At 29.6% G+C, this 17155-nt stretch overlaps 2 protein-coding genes across 2 annotated transcripts; one reads left to right on the top strand and one right to left on the bottom strand.

Annotated features, from left to right (window-relative positions):
- The first annotated feature begins 199 nt into the window (after nucleotides 1-199).
- LOC130443756 (probable inactive peptidyl-prolyl cis-trans isomerase-like 6) lies at nucleotides 200-3824 on the top strand. Its single transcript, XM_056778554.1, has 7 exons — nucleotides 200-462; nucleotides 817-1014; nucleotides 1102-1164; nucleotides 1217-1308; nucleotides 1654-1854; nucleotides 2128-2474; nucleotides 3057-3824. The coding sequence occupies exons 1-7, from the start codon at nucleotides 274-276 to the stop codon at nucleotides 3200-3202; spliced, it is 1236 nt and encodes a 411-aa protein (XP_056634532.1). The 5' UTR covers nucleotides 200-273; the 3' UTR covers nucleotides 3203-3824.
- On the bottom strand, nucleotides 3772-16600 carry LOC130443753 (F-box/LRR-repeat protein 4-like). Its single transcript, XM_056778539.1, has 11 exons — nucleotides 16112-16600; nucleotides 15907-16007; nucleotides 15651-15848; nucleotides 15335-15551; nucleotides 14587-14712; nucleotides 14399-14523; nucleotides 9601-9707; nucleotides 9355-9516; nucleotides 7117-7348; nucleotides 3949-4144; nucleotides 3772-3890 (listed from the first exon to the last, which is right to left on the bottom strand). The coding sequence occupies exons 1-11, from the start codon at nucleotides 16259-16261 to the stop codon at nucleotides 3828-3830; spliced, it is 1677 nt and encodes a 558-aa protein (XP_056634517.1). The 5' UTR covers nucleotides 16262-16600; the 3' UTR covers nucleotides 3772-3827.
- Between the last annotated feature and the right edge of the window lie 555 nt (nucleotides 16601-17155).

Raw genomic sequence — 17155 nt, 5'->3', positions numbered from 1 at the left:
CAATCATGACGCATATAGTTATCCATTGTTTAAATTTATTTATTATTAAATTTTTATAACCATTATCTAGTGTAATAAATTTGTATTCATATATTTGGTATCCTTTGGATAAATATTTTGTGAATTAAACATTTTTTTAAAAATATCTTGATAAGTGTCAAATAAAATATTTTTGAATTTTATAATTTTATTGACATATGTCAACAACGTCACTTCGAATTAAATATCAACCAGAAAATATATACTTGAAAATATCGAATAAATTGTAGTTAAATGGATAAAGATGAGGAAGAAGTAGCCATTAAAAAAGAAACATTTTTTATTTCTGGTATAGTAACAAGCCCATCGTTTCAAAGATGTAGATTCTTAGCTATAAAACTATACAGAAGTTTCCCGAAATTGTATGAGCAACCGAATATTAAACCAATGTTTAATGTAGAATGGGAAGAATACTTAACAAAGGTACAAATCGAATAAATTATGTAACAAATTATTCATTACATCAACTTTTAAAACGTTTTAAACCATAAACACCACTAATCAATTAATTTGAAAATGTTTTGTACGAGGTGTCTCAAAAGAAAGTTCACCTTTGTATTGCTTATTGCGCGAACGCAGCTATTCGATGGGGCGCGGGACCTCGCAGGGAAAAGTGTATGGTGCTAAAAGGAGATTACGTGGAGAAATAAATATATTTTTTTCCAAAATTTTTTTGTTTTTTTTTGTGGAGTCAGGTATTTCTCAGACCATCCTCGTATATCATTTACAGTTCAAAATATTCAAGGAACTAGAATGTGGAATTCCCTCGTTTTTCAGATGAAACGTACTTACGGCCAAAAAATATGGGCATTAAAAAAACAAGTGATGGTTTTCGTAAACGATAGCTATTTAGGAGATGATACGGATTTCGTTAACCATCTCCAACAGAAATATCATTTCTCCTTGAACTTAGACCTGGATAAAATGGGAAGGTGCCATCTCGTGGAAATGTTGAGAAACATAATGGGTAAATACGTAAGTCGAAAAAAGCAGAAATTCCTATTTTTTTAAAACAGGTATCCTTCAATTTTCATTTTGAATCAAGCAAATAACTCATTTTAGAGGCAGATAGCTTATTTGACGATATCAATTAATAACCAAGTGATCGGTTCAATGATGTTCGAGGTAAATTGAATTTCAATCTCAAAAATTTATTTCTAAATCAATAATATTCTAGTTATATAACGATTTGGTTCCTCTAGCTTCTGAAAATTTCCTCGAAAGATGTAAAGACATGGAAGACGGTTATACAGGAACGCCAATTCATAGGTAACAATTATTTTTCATTCGCAATGAGAAATACGTAACATGGTAACTACAAACGGCAACCCACCATACTTAACTGTAATACGTTATGTCTAATATCTTACATGTCAGCACGGACCCATCATACTTATATGAACTGTGTTTTGCCTAACTTCATATGTTATGTGTCAAAGGTGGCAACCCACCATACTTAACCGTATTATGTTACGTCTAACTTCATATATATTACGTGTCAATACGACATACCAATCGCAACATGTTATACACATGTGAATTGTGTATTGTCTAACTTTTATGTGTTAAAACAAGCTACTTACCTGTATTCAGTTCTGCCTAACTCAATTTCAGGATTGTGAAAGGCGGTTGGATTCAATGTGGAGGTTGGAATTTAACAAACAAAATAATGCCTTGTGAGAATTACGTAATTCCACATGACAGGAGAGGCGTTTTATGTACGACAAATATTGGAAGACACAAAGAAAATTCTACACAGTTTTTTATTACATTAGCTCCAGCCCCTTGGATGGACACCAAATATGTTGCTTTCGGGTAAATAAGTGTCTATTTAGATAATATCGATATTATTAATTTATTTATTATACAGGACGACGTCACAAAATATCATCTTGATTACTGAATACCACAACAATTTACTCATTTTTGTTGCTTTTGGGTAAAAAAGTGTCTAATTGGATATATTGATATTATTAATTTTTATATTAAACAGGACGTCATCAAAATATATTCTTGACAACTGAATATTACAAAAATTTTCTTTTTTACGGTTCATTTTCAGTATTGATACTTTGTCCAGTATTGTAGGCAACTACTTCAAGGAGAAGAAATATTGAGAGCTATCGAAAACGTCCCTACTTATTACGAATCACCCAAATACCCCATAGACATAATAATGAGCGGGGAAGTAACCTTGGACGGTATACCTGATTACTTCACTTCGACAGATCATCCCGGATATCAAAGTATTCAACCCACGGATGACATGTGCTATAAAGACAATTATAATATGGTACCAACAACGTCTAGATTCTCTATAACGAAGTTCAGACATGGTTTGTACAGTTTGGAAACAGATATGAGGAATTATCTGACGTTTCCACAATTACCGGATTATCTAATGCCGAGAATTGACAAAACTGGATCCGAAGGAAGTAAGTAACAATATTTTATGTTACAGTAAGTTTTTTCTGACAAGTAATTGTAATATTGATAAACAATGAAGATTCACTTTTTTGAGTAGTTTTATGGTTTAATGTCAAAAAAGAAGACGAAAACAATTGTGTAACTACCAAAGTAAAATTAGTCACTTTCTAGTCATTTTTGGTAGAATTAGATATAGAGTGATTTAGGTCGTCTATAAGTAAATAAGTGATTTATGTTTATAATTGATATAAAATCATTTTATTTTTCAAGAAAATCTCGTGTTCACGTATTTGTTATTACTATTTTGAGGTTATAGCAACTTTTGTTATTTAGATGATCAAAACAGTGACCGAAATTGATTGTTAGTGGTTGATTTTACCATTTTTCACCTAGTAAGTGTTAGTTTTAGAAAAAAAAGATGATTTATATTAACAAAATCTCGTTTTCACGTATTTGTTATTACTATTTTGAGGTTACACAAACTTTAGTTATTTAGATTATAAAAATGATTGTTAGGGATTGATTTTACTATTTTTTACCCTATAAGTGTTATTATTAGGAGTTTACATCAACAAAATTTTATATTACAGGTAGTACTAGTACTCTCGATATAGGAAAATTCGTTACATTGGACGTACAACCTCTGGTGTTACAAGATTCCGTTGTAGATTTTTCCAAGACTCAAAATATTCTAAAAGATTGCAAAATGCCAACCCAGAGCAATACTACATTGTAGAAGTTTTTATATATATCTGTATAAATATATGTTAGTGCCTCGTGAAGGGTTTTTTCTTCTAATTCGAATCACACACTGGTGAAAACAATACTGGAGATAGAGGAAGAAGAAAGGAGAGGAAAGGATACAAGATAATTTGAGATCAAAAGCAACGAATAAAAGAAGAAGAAGCATGGAAGTTATTCAAAGAAATTTTTGAAGAAATGGAGGAAATTTGTGGGTGAAGGAAGAACCAGGAACACTTGGCTACAACGAGTAGCGTAGGAAGAGTGAAAAGAGTGAAAGACAAGATTGATAGAAAAGAAGTGGGAAAATGGATGAAAGGAGAATGAAAACTGGAGTCCCAAGTAGAACATTGCTAGATAGAATTTCCTTCTTTTCGCTGTAACTTTGGTTTCATTCAAATAATTAAGTAATTTGGACGCCACATTGTTTATAAAAGCAATGATAACAAAAAAGAATTTGAGTGGATAAAAAAATTTTGAATAGAAAGTTACAAATATTGATTTTTGTTAATATATAGTGTGTTCCAATATAAATACTGTTTTCGATAATTAAAATCTCCAAAATGTATTTCAACTCAACACTTTAATTAAACAAATTTTAATTAACAACAAATAAATTTTCAATCGCACTCGTTAAATACCTTAATAGTTACGTGAGGATATTTCTGTCTCCAAAGATTCACCTGAAAGAAAAATGTTATCCTGTCAAGGATAGGAAGGAAACCGTGCAGGATTACGTACCTCTTCCATCGATATGGAATCGCAATAATACAAATCTAGCAATTGCAGTTTCGGTAAAGACATTAGGGCTTTTTCGCAAATCTGACTAGAGATATTTTTGATACCGAGGAAATCTAATTGAGTCAGTTCTTTACAAGATTTCAAAATCGGTGCTATCAAATTGTCCGTAAGTCCTCTCCATTCTGATAATATCAATCTACGATAACATTTTTATTATTTAATTCCTGCGTCAATAATTTGAGTCATTCATTAAATAAAACGACAGTTCAGAAAAAAACTAAACAAGATTCGAAGGCAAACCTGTCCTACTACAGCCTTAGAAGCGCTACTCCAGGTCACCTAAGGATTCTAGAGCTAATAAATCTTGAAACCGATGGACCAAATGCATAGCATGTTGGAAGAAGATACCCCATTGGAAGTGGTAATTAACGACCCCCAATCATGGATCAACAAAAATCTTCTGCAAGCTTTCTGGTACACAGACGGTTCGAATCTAGCGTAAGGATCAGGACTGGGCATTTCCTGACCAAAATGCAAGCTCTCCTAACTCTAGGAACGTCACTAGCCATTTTTAAGGCAGAGTATAAAAGCGCTAGCTAACAAAAACAAAGTAACCCTAATGTGGCTTACATGCCACCAGAGTGTACCAGGAAAAGGTGGGACAAAAAAAAGGTTTAAAAAGTACTAGTACTTAAAAATGTGCCTTCAGCAGCAAAAATTGTGGGGAATAGGTTTGGGAAGTACTAGCAAATAAAAAACGTGCACTATACAGTAACAACTATTGACGGAAGTCTTGGGAAAGGTTCCTTAAGTGCTGATATGTGAAAAATGTGGGCAAGGTAGTACTGATGACATAAAACAGTCCGGAAAACGTTTTAAAAGTACTAGTACATTAATAAACGCACCATAAGCAGCAAGAACTATAAACAATTCTTGGACATGTACGGAAAGGTTTGTAGAGTGATGATATGTTACAAAAATGTGCCCTGAGTAGTACTAACTACAAAAAAACTGTTCGCAAAAAAATTTAAAGTAGTACTACTGAAAAAACGTGCTCCATTCAGCATGTAACTATCGACGAAAGTTTTGAAAAAGGTTCCTAAAGTGCTGATATGTAAAAAAATGTGCCCTGGATAGTACTTATTACAGAAAACAGTCTGGAAAAGGTTTTAAAAGTACTAGTACATAAAAGAGTCGTTTTTATAGGCAATAACTTTCGACAGAAGTTTTGAAAATGTTCGTGAAGGGCTGATATGTAAAAAAATGTACCCTGGATAGTACTTATTACAGAAAACAGTCTGGAAAAGGTTTTACAAATACTAGTATATAAAAAAGCCCTTCTCATAGGCAATAATTTTCGACAGAAGTCTTGAAAAAGATTTGTAAAGGACAGATATGTAAAAAAATGTGCCCTGGATAGTACTCTCATTGCAGAAAAAAGCCTAAAAAAGGTTTAAAAGTTACTATTATATGAAAAAACCGTGCGCTAGGCCTCGAGAACTACAGGGGATTGTTGGATACATACAAAAAGATTTGTAAAGAGATGTTATGTTACAAAAAAGTGCTCAGGGTAGTACTAACTTTAACAAACTTTCCAGAGAAGCTTTTAAAAGGAGTACTACATAAAAAACGTGCTCTATACAGCAATAATTATCGACGAAAGTTTTGAAAAAGGTTCCTAAAGTGCTGATATGTAAAAAAATGTGTTCTAGAGAACCATCATTATGGAATAACAGTTAGAAGAAGGATGAAAAAGTACTAGAACACAAAAAAAACGTACCTTCAATAGAAAAAACTTGCAAAACGGTTTGTAAATTGCTGAGATGCAACAAAAATGTGCCCTAAATAGTACTCTTTTCAGAAACCAGTCTGGAAAAGATTTTAAAAGTACTAGTACATAAAAAAACCGCCCTATACGGCAATAACTATTGTCAGAAGTATTGAATAAGGTTCCTAAAGAGCTAATAGGTAAAAAAATATACCCTAGATAGTACTAATTATAGAAAAAAGCCTGAAAAAGGTTTAAAAGTTACTATTATATGAAAAAACCGTGCCCTAGACCTAAAGAACTATAGGGGATTGTTGGATACCTACAAAAAGATTTGTAGAGATGTTATGTTACAAAAAAGTGCCCAGGGGAGTACTAACTTTAAAAAACTTTCCAGAGAAGCTTTTAAAAGGAGTACTACATAAAAAACGTGCTCTATACAGCAATAATTATCGACGAAAGTTTTGAAAAAGTGTTGATATGTAAAAAAATGTGTTTTAGAGAACAATCATTATGGAATAACAACTAGAAGAAGGTTGAAAAAGTACTAGAACATAAAAAAACGTACCTCGAATAGAAAAAACTATAAAAAATTTGCAAAACGGTTTGTAAATTGCTGAGATGAAACGAAAATGTACCCTAAATAGTACTCTTTACAGAAAACTATCTGGAAAAGGTTTTAAAAGTACTAGTACATAAAAAAACCGCCCTATAGGCAATAACTATTGTCAGAAGCTTATAAAAATGTGCCCTAGGGAGCAATAATTATAGAATAATAGCCAACAAAAGGTTTTGAAAGTACTAAAACATAAAAAAGACGTACCTCGAATAGAAAAAACTATGGAGAATTATAAAAAAGGTTTGTGAGGTACTAGTACATAAAAAAACCGCCCTATAGGCAATAACTATTGTCAGAAGCTTATAAAAATGTGCCCTAGGGAGCAATAATTGTAGAATAATAGCCAACAAAAGGTTTTGAAAGTACTAAAACATAAAAAAGACGTACCTCGAATAGAAAAAACTATGGAGAATTATAAAAAAGGTTTGTGAGGTACTAGAACATAAAAAAACCCGCCCTATACGGCAATAACTATAGTCAGAAGTATTGAAAAAGGTTCCTAAAGAGCTAATAGGTAAAAAAATATACCCTAGATAGTACTAATTACAGAAAAATGTTTGGTAAAGGTTTAAAAAGTACTGTAACATTAAAAAAAATATGTCTTGGTGAGGAATCGACATAGAGAACCTTCAGACGTCTAAATAGAGTTTCGTAAATGACCATTACGTAAAGTAAAATATGCCAAAGGCAACAATAATCATAAATTATCATCAACAACCACGGATAAAGATTTCTAAGTACCTATATATAAAAAAATATAGATCATACATATTATAAATACCTTTTCAATTTCGGACATCCCTCGGCGATATAATTCAAACAATTCCCAGGATCTTTGTTAACGAAACACCAACCAAGATCTAATTCGGTCAAATTATGACAATTGCTCAATTGCTTTACACCTTCGGCAGTCAAAGAAAACGTTTTCCAAGAACTCCATGTCGACAATTTCTTATTATATTCCACAGCAGTATCGACAACTTGATCTAACCGTTGGATATTTTCGCATAAATCTGAAAAAAAAAAACGATAAAAGTCTATAAGAATCGCTAAGCTATGAAGAGAAGACACAAAGAAACATTACGAGGAGAGAACAGATGAAGGAATGATGAAATTAGAAGACAAAATCCCCGAAATTGATGGAGCTAATTAGTGAGGTATGCGGAACAAGTTAAACAACAAACCAAGAGGAACTAACACACTGGTGGAATGAAGGAATATAAATGGAAATAAAAGAGAGAAAAGCAAAGTGAAAAACCTAATGAAAGAAGCTAAGGATAAGTCTTGGAAAGAGTTCGGAAAAAGTATGGAGAAATAAGCAACTCGAGAACTACAAATGGTAAAATTAAAACTGGACTATTAGACACATGGAAGGTACATATAGAAGCAAATAAAGACGAAGAACAGTCAGAAATAGAAGACGGATATACAATAGAAACAAGCGCAATATGTGCAGAGCCGAAACTAGAAATGAAAAAGAACGAGATGATAAAGGCGACAGAAAAACTAAAAATAGGTAAAACAACGGGAATGTAATATGAGATAAAGACGAAAATGCAAATAACAGAAAAAATAACAGATACAGACAGTGGGATTTACGATGCAGAAGTTGATTTAGAGAAAATCTTCGATGGTACAATTTCTTTGTTGTTGTTTCTTCTAGTCATGGAAGAAATAGCTAAAGAAGTGAACGAAGAAGTAGAAAATAATCTAAAAAAAAAACGAAATAATGTATGCGAACGATCTACTAATATATATAATATAAAAGAAGGGCTACAAAATAGAATACAGAAGTGGAGGAGTAATGATAAAGATGCGAAAGACAGAAATAATGAAAATATCAAACGAACCAGAAGAAATAACTGTGCAAATACAAGAATTGGAAAAGAAGAGTGTTGAAGAGTTAACGTCACTCAATAAATCGTACGACTAACTAAGAAAAACACAAAAAATCTCTTTCAAGAGCAATTACAATCATTCCAACGCTTCTTTAACTTCTCGATGCCGTGTTTGTAGAAGGATTTGTCTTTTAACTCAAAATAAGCTTCAGTTTCATCAATTCCTTCTTCCTTTCAGTCACTGGGGGGTAGATTTGGACAATACGGTGGTTGAGGAAGCAATTCGAAGTGTAATTCAACCAATTTAACCATCGTTGCCGTCGAATTGTGATTCGGTGCATTGTCTTAGTGAAACAGCGGTTTTTTCTTTGATTTTCGTATTCAAACGATCCCTTTTCAACAATATCCCATGCGTATCCCAAAATACTGAAGCCATTACCTTCCCAGCTGACTGTGGCGCCTTTGGACGTGGTTCACCGGCTGCAGTCAACTAAGATGATGATCGTTTCGATTCCGAAGTGAAGTTATGGATCCATGTTTCATCTATTGCCACATATCGACACGAAAAATATGTGTAAACATGGCCAAACACTGATTTAAATCATCAACGCGTTGTTGTTTTCGATCGACTGTGAGTTTGCGCGGCGCCCACTTTGAAAAAAGCTTTTTCATCGTGAAGTTTTGGAGTAATAACATCACTTGGTCGATCAGAACATTCACCATCGTCGGTGTCTATACGACCACGTAAAACAAATAACAAATTGTTCTTTTCGATCGAGCAGAGTCCGGATAACACGTTTGAAACCATTGCTAACGTCATATGGATTCGACAATGGCCGCGCCATCTGTGTGTCAGTCACACGATTTATTGAGTGATGTTGAGAGACAATCGTAAGACCAGAAGGAAGAATTGGGTGATAACACCAACCACCAACGCTGATGTATGGTTGCGAAGGACAGGAAATGGAGGAATAGCAAAAAAACTGGAAAAAACGAACTGAACTAGAGTCGAGCTAAACAGGAATCAAAAGATAGCATTAAATGGAGAAGAATTTATCATTTTAATCGGTCCTTTTAGAAGATTCGGGGCTAATATAGATCCACACACCTCTTCAAGTTTATTCGAGACCGTAACTAGTAAAAAATAAACGCGGATGTTGATTATTTTGATTGAAACTTACCTAAAATAATAACAGATAAATGCGGGTTCGATTTAAGTATCGATATAACGTGACAATCGTGAATATTGGTCGAGGTAAGATCCAAACAAACCAACTTATTCAAGCTAGTCAATAACGAGAAGTTGATGGTGAAACACGATTTGACATTATTCAATCTTAAATCTAAAATTAGAAAATTCGTATGAGGACGTCGAGAATATTTCAATTTCAACATTTATTAGTATGTTGATTGTGGAAATATGTTACCTACTAGTTCTCCACACTTGGACGTTTCCAACATGATCTGACAATTTAAAAAATTGCAGTTCGCTAAAGATAAGTGAGTGAGAAATTTCTGATTCGTTCCGATGAATCTAAAAACATTTTTCACTTTGAAATTTTCCTACTTTGAGTTCTATGTGTGTTGTTATAGAAAGTAATGAACAATTAAATGGTGTGGAGTGTATATCAAGTTTTTTAAATCGATTCGAACAAAATCTGAACAGTTGAAAAAAAAAATCGAGCTTTTAGTCGATTATTTTGATCAGTTCTAATCGAAATCTTAATGATTGAAACATAGGAAACTCGAGATTTAGGAATTTCGATTTCGATTTACTACCACAAATGTTGCCGTTTAAAAAATATATCGATTTAAATCGGAATCTGAAAAGATCGATTTTAATTGTTTATTTTTCGATTTACTACCATAAGCGTTGATGTTTGAAGAATACATCGATTTTAATCGAAATCTGAATGAATGAGTTGAAAAAATCAAAGTTTTGAAAGATTGATTATTGAAAAATTGATTTTTTTTCGATTTACTACCATAAATGTTGATTGTTTGAAGAATACATCGATTTTCTTATCGATTTTAATCGAAATATAAATAATTGGATTAAAAAACTCGAAGTTTTGAAAGATTGATTATTGAAAAATTGATTTTTTTTTCGATTTACTACCATAAACGTTGATTGTTTGAAGAATACATCGATTTTCTTATCGATTTTAATCGAAATATAAATAATTGAATTAAAAAACTCGAAGTTTTGAAAGATCGATTATCTAGAAAATGTTTATTTTTCGTAAAAACTACCACAAATGTTGATGTTTGAAGAATACATCGATTTTCTTATCGATTTTAATCGAAATCTGAATGAATGAGTTGAAAAAATCAAAGTTTTGAAAGATTGATTATTGAAAAATTGATTTTTTTTTCGATTTACTACCATAAACGTTGATGTTTGAAAAATACATCGATTTTCTTATCGATTTTAATCGAAATCTGAATGAATGAGTTAAAGAAATCAAAGTTTTGAAAGATTGATTTTTGAAAAATTGATTTTTTTTCGATTTACTACCATAAACGTTGATTGTTTGAAGAATACATCGATTTTCTTATCGATTTTAATCGAAATATAAATAATTGAATTAAAAAACCGGAAGTTTAAAAAGATGGTTCATCTAAAAATTGATAATTTTTCGTAAAAACTACCACAAATGTTGATGTTTGAAGAATACATCGATTTTCTTATCGATTTTAATCGAAATCTGAATGAATGAGTTGAAGAAATCAAAGTTTTGAAAGATTGAATATTGAAAAATTGATTTTTTTTCGATTTACTACCATAAATGTTGATTGTTTGAAGAATACATCGATTTTCTTATCGATTTTAATCGAAATCTGAATAAATAAGTTAAAAAACTCGAAGTTTTGAAAGATCGATTATCTAGAAAATGTTTATTTTTCGTAAAAACTACCACAAATGTTGATGTTTGAAGAATACATCGATTTTCTTATCGATTTTAATCGAAATCTGAATGAATGAGTTGAAAAAATCAAAGTTTTGAAAGATTGATTATTGAAAAATTGATTTTTTTTCGATTTACTACCATAAACGTTGATGTTTGAAAAATACATCGATTTTCTTATCGATTTTAATCGAAATCTGAATGAATGAGTTGAAAAAATCAAAGTTTTGAAAGATTGATTATTGAAAAATTGATTTTTTTTCGATTTACTACCATAAACGTTGATTGTTTGAAGAATACATCGATTTTCTTATCGATTTTAATCGAAATCTGAATAAATGAGTTAAAGAAATCAAAGTTTTGAAAGATTGAATATTGAAAAATTGATTTTTTTTTCGATTTACTACCATAAATGTTGATTGTTTGAAGAATACATCGATTTTCTTATCGATTTTAATCGAAATCTGAATGAATGAGTTGAAGAAATCAAAGTTTAGAAAGATTGATTATTGAAAAATTGATTTTTTTTTCGATTTACTACCATAAATGTTGATTGTTTGAAGAATACATCGATTTTCTTATCGATTTTAATCGAAATCTGAATGAATGAGTTGAAGAAATCAAAGTTTAGAAAGATTGATTATTGAAAAATTGATTTTTTTTCGATTTACTACCATAAACGTTGATTGTTTGAAGAATACATCGATTTTCTTATCGATTTTAATCGAAATCTGAATGAATGAGTTGAAAAAATCAAAGTTTTGAAAGATTGATTATTGAAAAATTGATTTTTTTTTCGATTTACTACCATAAATGTTGATTGTTTGAAGAATACATCGATTTTCTTATCGATTTTAATCGAAATCTGAATGAATGAGTTGAAAAAATCAAAGTTTTGAAAGATTGATTATTGAAAAATTGATTTTTTTTTCGATTTACTACCATAAACGTTGATTGTTTGAAGAATACATCGATTTTCTTATCGATTTTAATCGAAATCTGAATAAATGAGTTAAAGAAATCAAAGTTTTGAAAGATTGAATATTGAAAAATTGATTTTTTTTCGATTTACTACCATAAATGTTGATTGTTTGAAGAATACATCGATTTTCTTATCGATTTTAATCGAAATCTGAATGAATGAGTTGAAGAAATCAAAGTTTAGAAAGATTGATTATTGAAAAATTGATTTTTTTTTCGATTTACTACCATAAATGTTGATTGTTTGAAGAATACATCGATTTTCTTATCGATTTTAATCGAAATCTGAATGAATGAGTTGAAGAAATCAAAGTTTAGAAAGATTGATTATTGAAAAATTGATTTTTTTTTCGATTTACTACCATAAACGTTGATTGTTTGAAGAATACATCGATTTTCTTATCGATTTTAATCGAAATCTGAATGAATGAGTTGAAAAAATCAAAGTTTTGAAAGATTGATTATTGAAAAATTGATTTTTTTTCGATTTACTACCATAAATGTTGATTGTTTGAAGAATACATCGATTTTCTTATCGATTTTAATCGAAATATAAATAATTGAATTAAAAAACCTGAAGTTTAAAAAGATGGTTCATCTAAAAATTGATAATTTTTCGTAAATACTACCACAAATGTTGATGTTTCAAGAATACATCGATTTTCTTATCGATTTTAATCGAAATCTGAATGAATGAGTTGAAAAAATCAAAGTTTTGAAAGATTGATTATTGAAAAATTGATTTTTTTTCGATTTACTACCATAAATGTTGATTGTTTGAAGAATACATCGATTTTCTTATCGATTTTAATCGAAATATAAATAATTGAATTAAAAAACCGGAAGTTTAAAAAGATGGTTCATCTAAAAATTGTTAATTTTTCGTAAATACTACCACAAATGTTGATTTTTCAAGAACACATCGATTTTCTTATCGATTTTAATCGAAATCTGAATGAATTAGTTGAAAAAATCAAAGTTTTGAAAGATTGATTATTGAAAAATTGATTTTTTTTCGATTTACTACCATAAATGTTGATTGTTTGAAGAATACATCGATTTTCTTATCGATTTTAATCGAAATATAAATAATTGAATTAAAAAACCTGAAGTTTAAAAAGATGGTTCATCTAAAAATTGATAATTTTTCGTAAATACTACCACAAATGTTGATGTTTCAAGAATACATCGATTTTCTTATCGATTTTAATCGAAATCTGAATGAATGAGTTAAAGAAATCAAAGTTTTGAAAGATTGATTATTGAAAAATTGATTTTTTTTCGATTTACTACCATAAACGTTGATTGTTTGAAGAATACATCGATTTTCTCATCGATTTTAATCGAAATCTAAAAAATGAATTACAAAACGTGATGTTATAAAAGATCGATTATCGAAAAATTGATTTTTTTTCGAATTAGTACCATAAACGTTAATGTTTGAAGAATATATCGATTTTCTTAACGATTTTAATCGAATTATAAATATTTAAGTTAAAAAACTCGAAGTTTCAAAAGTTTATTTTTTTTTTTGTATTTACTACGACAAACGTAAATGGTTGAAAAATTTACCGATTTTAACCGAATACTAAATAAATGAGTTAAAAAACTCAAAGTTTTCAAAGATCGATTTTATATAAATTCATCCTTTTCCGATGTAAAACCACAATTATGGCTGTTTTACGAATATATCAATTTTCTAATCGAAATCAATTGAATAATGTGTTTAAAAATCGAAGTTTTAGAAAATCGATTTTCCAGAAATTAATATTTTTCAGTTTACTACTACTTGATAAAACATCGCCGTTGAAAAAATATATCGAATCAAATAAAAATCTGAAAAAATCGATTTGAGGAATCGAAATTTTTTCCATTCAATCTTCTAGTTTGTATTTCAAATATTAAAATCCAACCATAGACATAGTAATTCTATGAATCCAATGAATGTGGAATATTTTAGGTTATGTGGATAAATAAACGTAAAGTATAATAAAAAATCCAAATCATTAAAATCAACCTGACATTTACCATAGGTTATAAACACAGACAAACCTCAGATTAAATTTTTTTAAAAGAAAAATTGTTTGTTATAGTTTTTTTTTTAAATAAATTTCAATGGTTAATGTATTAAATTAATAATTCTTAGCACGTCACTTTGTTCTCAAATTTTAAATGAACAGATTGCAACCAAAAATTAAATTATACATATTCTATTGTGTCCTAAAAAGCATTTTAAAGTTTAAAAAGTCTCTCCTGTAAGTCATTTTCCTTCCGCACCCTTCAATCATTACGCAACTGTCTAAATTTCGAAATTATTTAGTAAAAATAAACTTACATTGCGACAAGTTGATCGAAACCATCGATATCATTACCACACCAAGACAAATCTAATTTTTTCAACGTCTTTGATTTATCCATAAAACACTTTATAGTATCACAGTTAACAAGGTGCCAATATGGCTGAAAAAACCATACAAATTTATATATAGCTCATGTTGATCAACTACGAAATCAATTTCTCACCTTTAAATTTAAATTTTGATACAAAATAGCGTCTGAAGTTATAAAATTCCATCTTTTATTAACTCTCGAACATCTACTTAAAGATTTCAAATCCAAATATTGGAAAATATGTAAAATAACTTCATTCTACAATTCGAAAAGTTGACTTAGTTTTTTGTACATGGGGAAAAGTGGAGCATGATCAACTACTGACAAAAATTTTTGTAGTTTAGTATTTGTTTAGCAGCCATCAATTTGTAAGCATGGAAAAAATTGGTCATCGTTATGTGATACAATACTTTTATTTGAGAGGCCTTAGCCCAACCAATATGTAAACTGGACTAGATTCTACTCTGGGTGAGAATGTTCCTTTGTTATTAACAATTAAATATTGAGTAGCAGAATTTAATCGAGACCTGCGTATTGCCCTAGACAGCAGTAACTATTGTCAGAAGTCTTTAAAAAGTATCAGAAGTCTGAAAAAACGTTCATAAAGTGCCGATATGAGATGAAACTGTGTCCTAGTTAGTAATAATTGTAAGGAAATTCTAAAAAAAAAGGTTTAAAATGTAATAATACATAAAAAAATGTTATTATGTTTAAAAAATTCCCATCAAATGTGAAAACTGTTTGATATATTTCATCAAGAGATTCTCCTTTTTGATTAACAACTTTTTATCAGACCTGTTGAAATAATCCATAAAAAATTTACCCTCTAACGATAATTATATATTAAACTAAAAATAATAAATATCTTTCTCAAACTTACCGGTAAATATGAAAAACAATCTAATCTGTTGTTCTGTTCATCTACACATGAAATATTCATTTTTGATGCTTCAAGTTCCACTATTTGAACAGAACTTATACCTCTCGACATTATAGCTTTCTCTATTTGCGAAGCAGGTTTATACCCTCCCAAAAGAATAGCTTCAATAGAATAATGATATTCTAAATGGCTTTGGTTAAATTCCAAACGAATTGTACTGAAAAATGAAATTTAATCACATCTATTATTAAAATAAATAAATATATATATATATATATATATATATATATATATATATATATATATATATATATACTTTATTAAGTAATTGACTTCTCGAATTTTAGGATGAAATTTTCTAGCATTATGAGGTAGTTTTTCCGGTGCGCCTTCCCATAATAATATCCACGGTCTATCAGTCCTAAATAATAATTTACCCCAAATTCTAACTACCGCTCCAGGATTAAATACTTCATATACACATATATCTTTTGGAAGAACAGCACCTTCAAATCTATAAATAAATTAACAAAGTAGTATAATTTTTCCAAATTTAGAAAAAATCATCTTACTGGACGATAATATAATCTTGAGCTCCCAAAGGATCGTAATCCTGAGGTCTGTAATTTGGCTGAAGCTTCTCACTACATTTCAACCAATTACCATAATGTCTCTGTGAATGAGTTTAATTTAATTATAATAATTATACTTAAATGGCAAAAAACGTTACGAGATTTTGTTATAAGCACATTATGACGAGAAAATTATATTACTTACCAAACAATAAGCTTCGGGAAAATCTCCATAAGCAGGATAATGTTCGTATTTGCCTATAACATTATTAGGAGAATAATAGAAACTATTAGAATAATTATATCTTGAAGTGTAATCTACAACTTTTTGAACATAATATTCAATTCTCCCCATGCTGAAACACTTTATTATTCATATCAATTATCTAATTGATTTATATTCTGGATTATTTTTGTTGATCACCAGATAATTTTCTGTCAAAGTCATATGGTAAGATGCGATGTTCCATTTTCTGCCTCCGGATTCGATCAGATAATATAAGTTTCAAACAAATGAATGCAAATTATAATTAAACGTTCGGAAAGTAATCCGGATCCCATTTGCTGTAATTCGGAAAGAGAATTTTCAAAATTATTAACCTCCTAAACGGTTATTTTTAATAAATTTAACAACAAAGTGAGTAATATGCTATTGAGCCTTGCGTTGTTTTATAATTTTTTGCCTTTCCGCCATAAAAATAGCTCTTTGTTGTGAAATACGTGAATGTCATGAATTGCTGATAAATACTCAGTAATGATTATTTAAACATCTAAAATATATTACATAATTAAATTGAGATTCATAAATATAAAAAAACCTATAAGAAATAAATTATTAAAGTAGTAAAAATAAACTTCTTTTAAATTGAGTTTACATTTAAATTTTCCGCCAAAAATTCTCATCAAAATCTTGTTTTGGGTAGAATCCCCAATCAGCTGATAGGTGATATATCTGATCCAAAATCAGTTTTCAAAATTTAATTTATATTAAAGAATATTTAATGATGATATGTATTGATTATAGGTTTCCTCAATTGAAATTACTTCTAAAAATAGACCAAAGTAGTTCGTAACGTCAAGATTTTATATATTAAAAAAAAATTTCAATTGAAAGAGACCTAGAAACAAGACAAATCTTCATAAAATACATATAAAAAAGTGCTAGAAATAAAAAGTTGAAGGTATTATATAATATATATTTATAAATTCTAATAATATCGCATAGAAAAATTATCACGAATAATATTGA

This window comes from Diorhabda sublineata, chromosome 1, assembly GCF_026230105.1.
Source record: "Diorhabda sublineata isolate icDioSubl1.1 chromosome 1, icDioSubl1.1, whole genome shotgun sequence".
Taxonomy (NCBI): Eukaryota; Metazoa; Arthropoda; class Insecta; order Coleoptera; family Chrysomelidae; genus Diorhabda; species Diorhabda sublineata.
The sequence above is the reverse complement of the archived record's forward strand: the minus strand, read 5'-3'. Positions and strand labels throughout refer to the sequence as shown.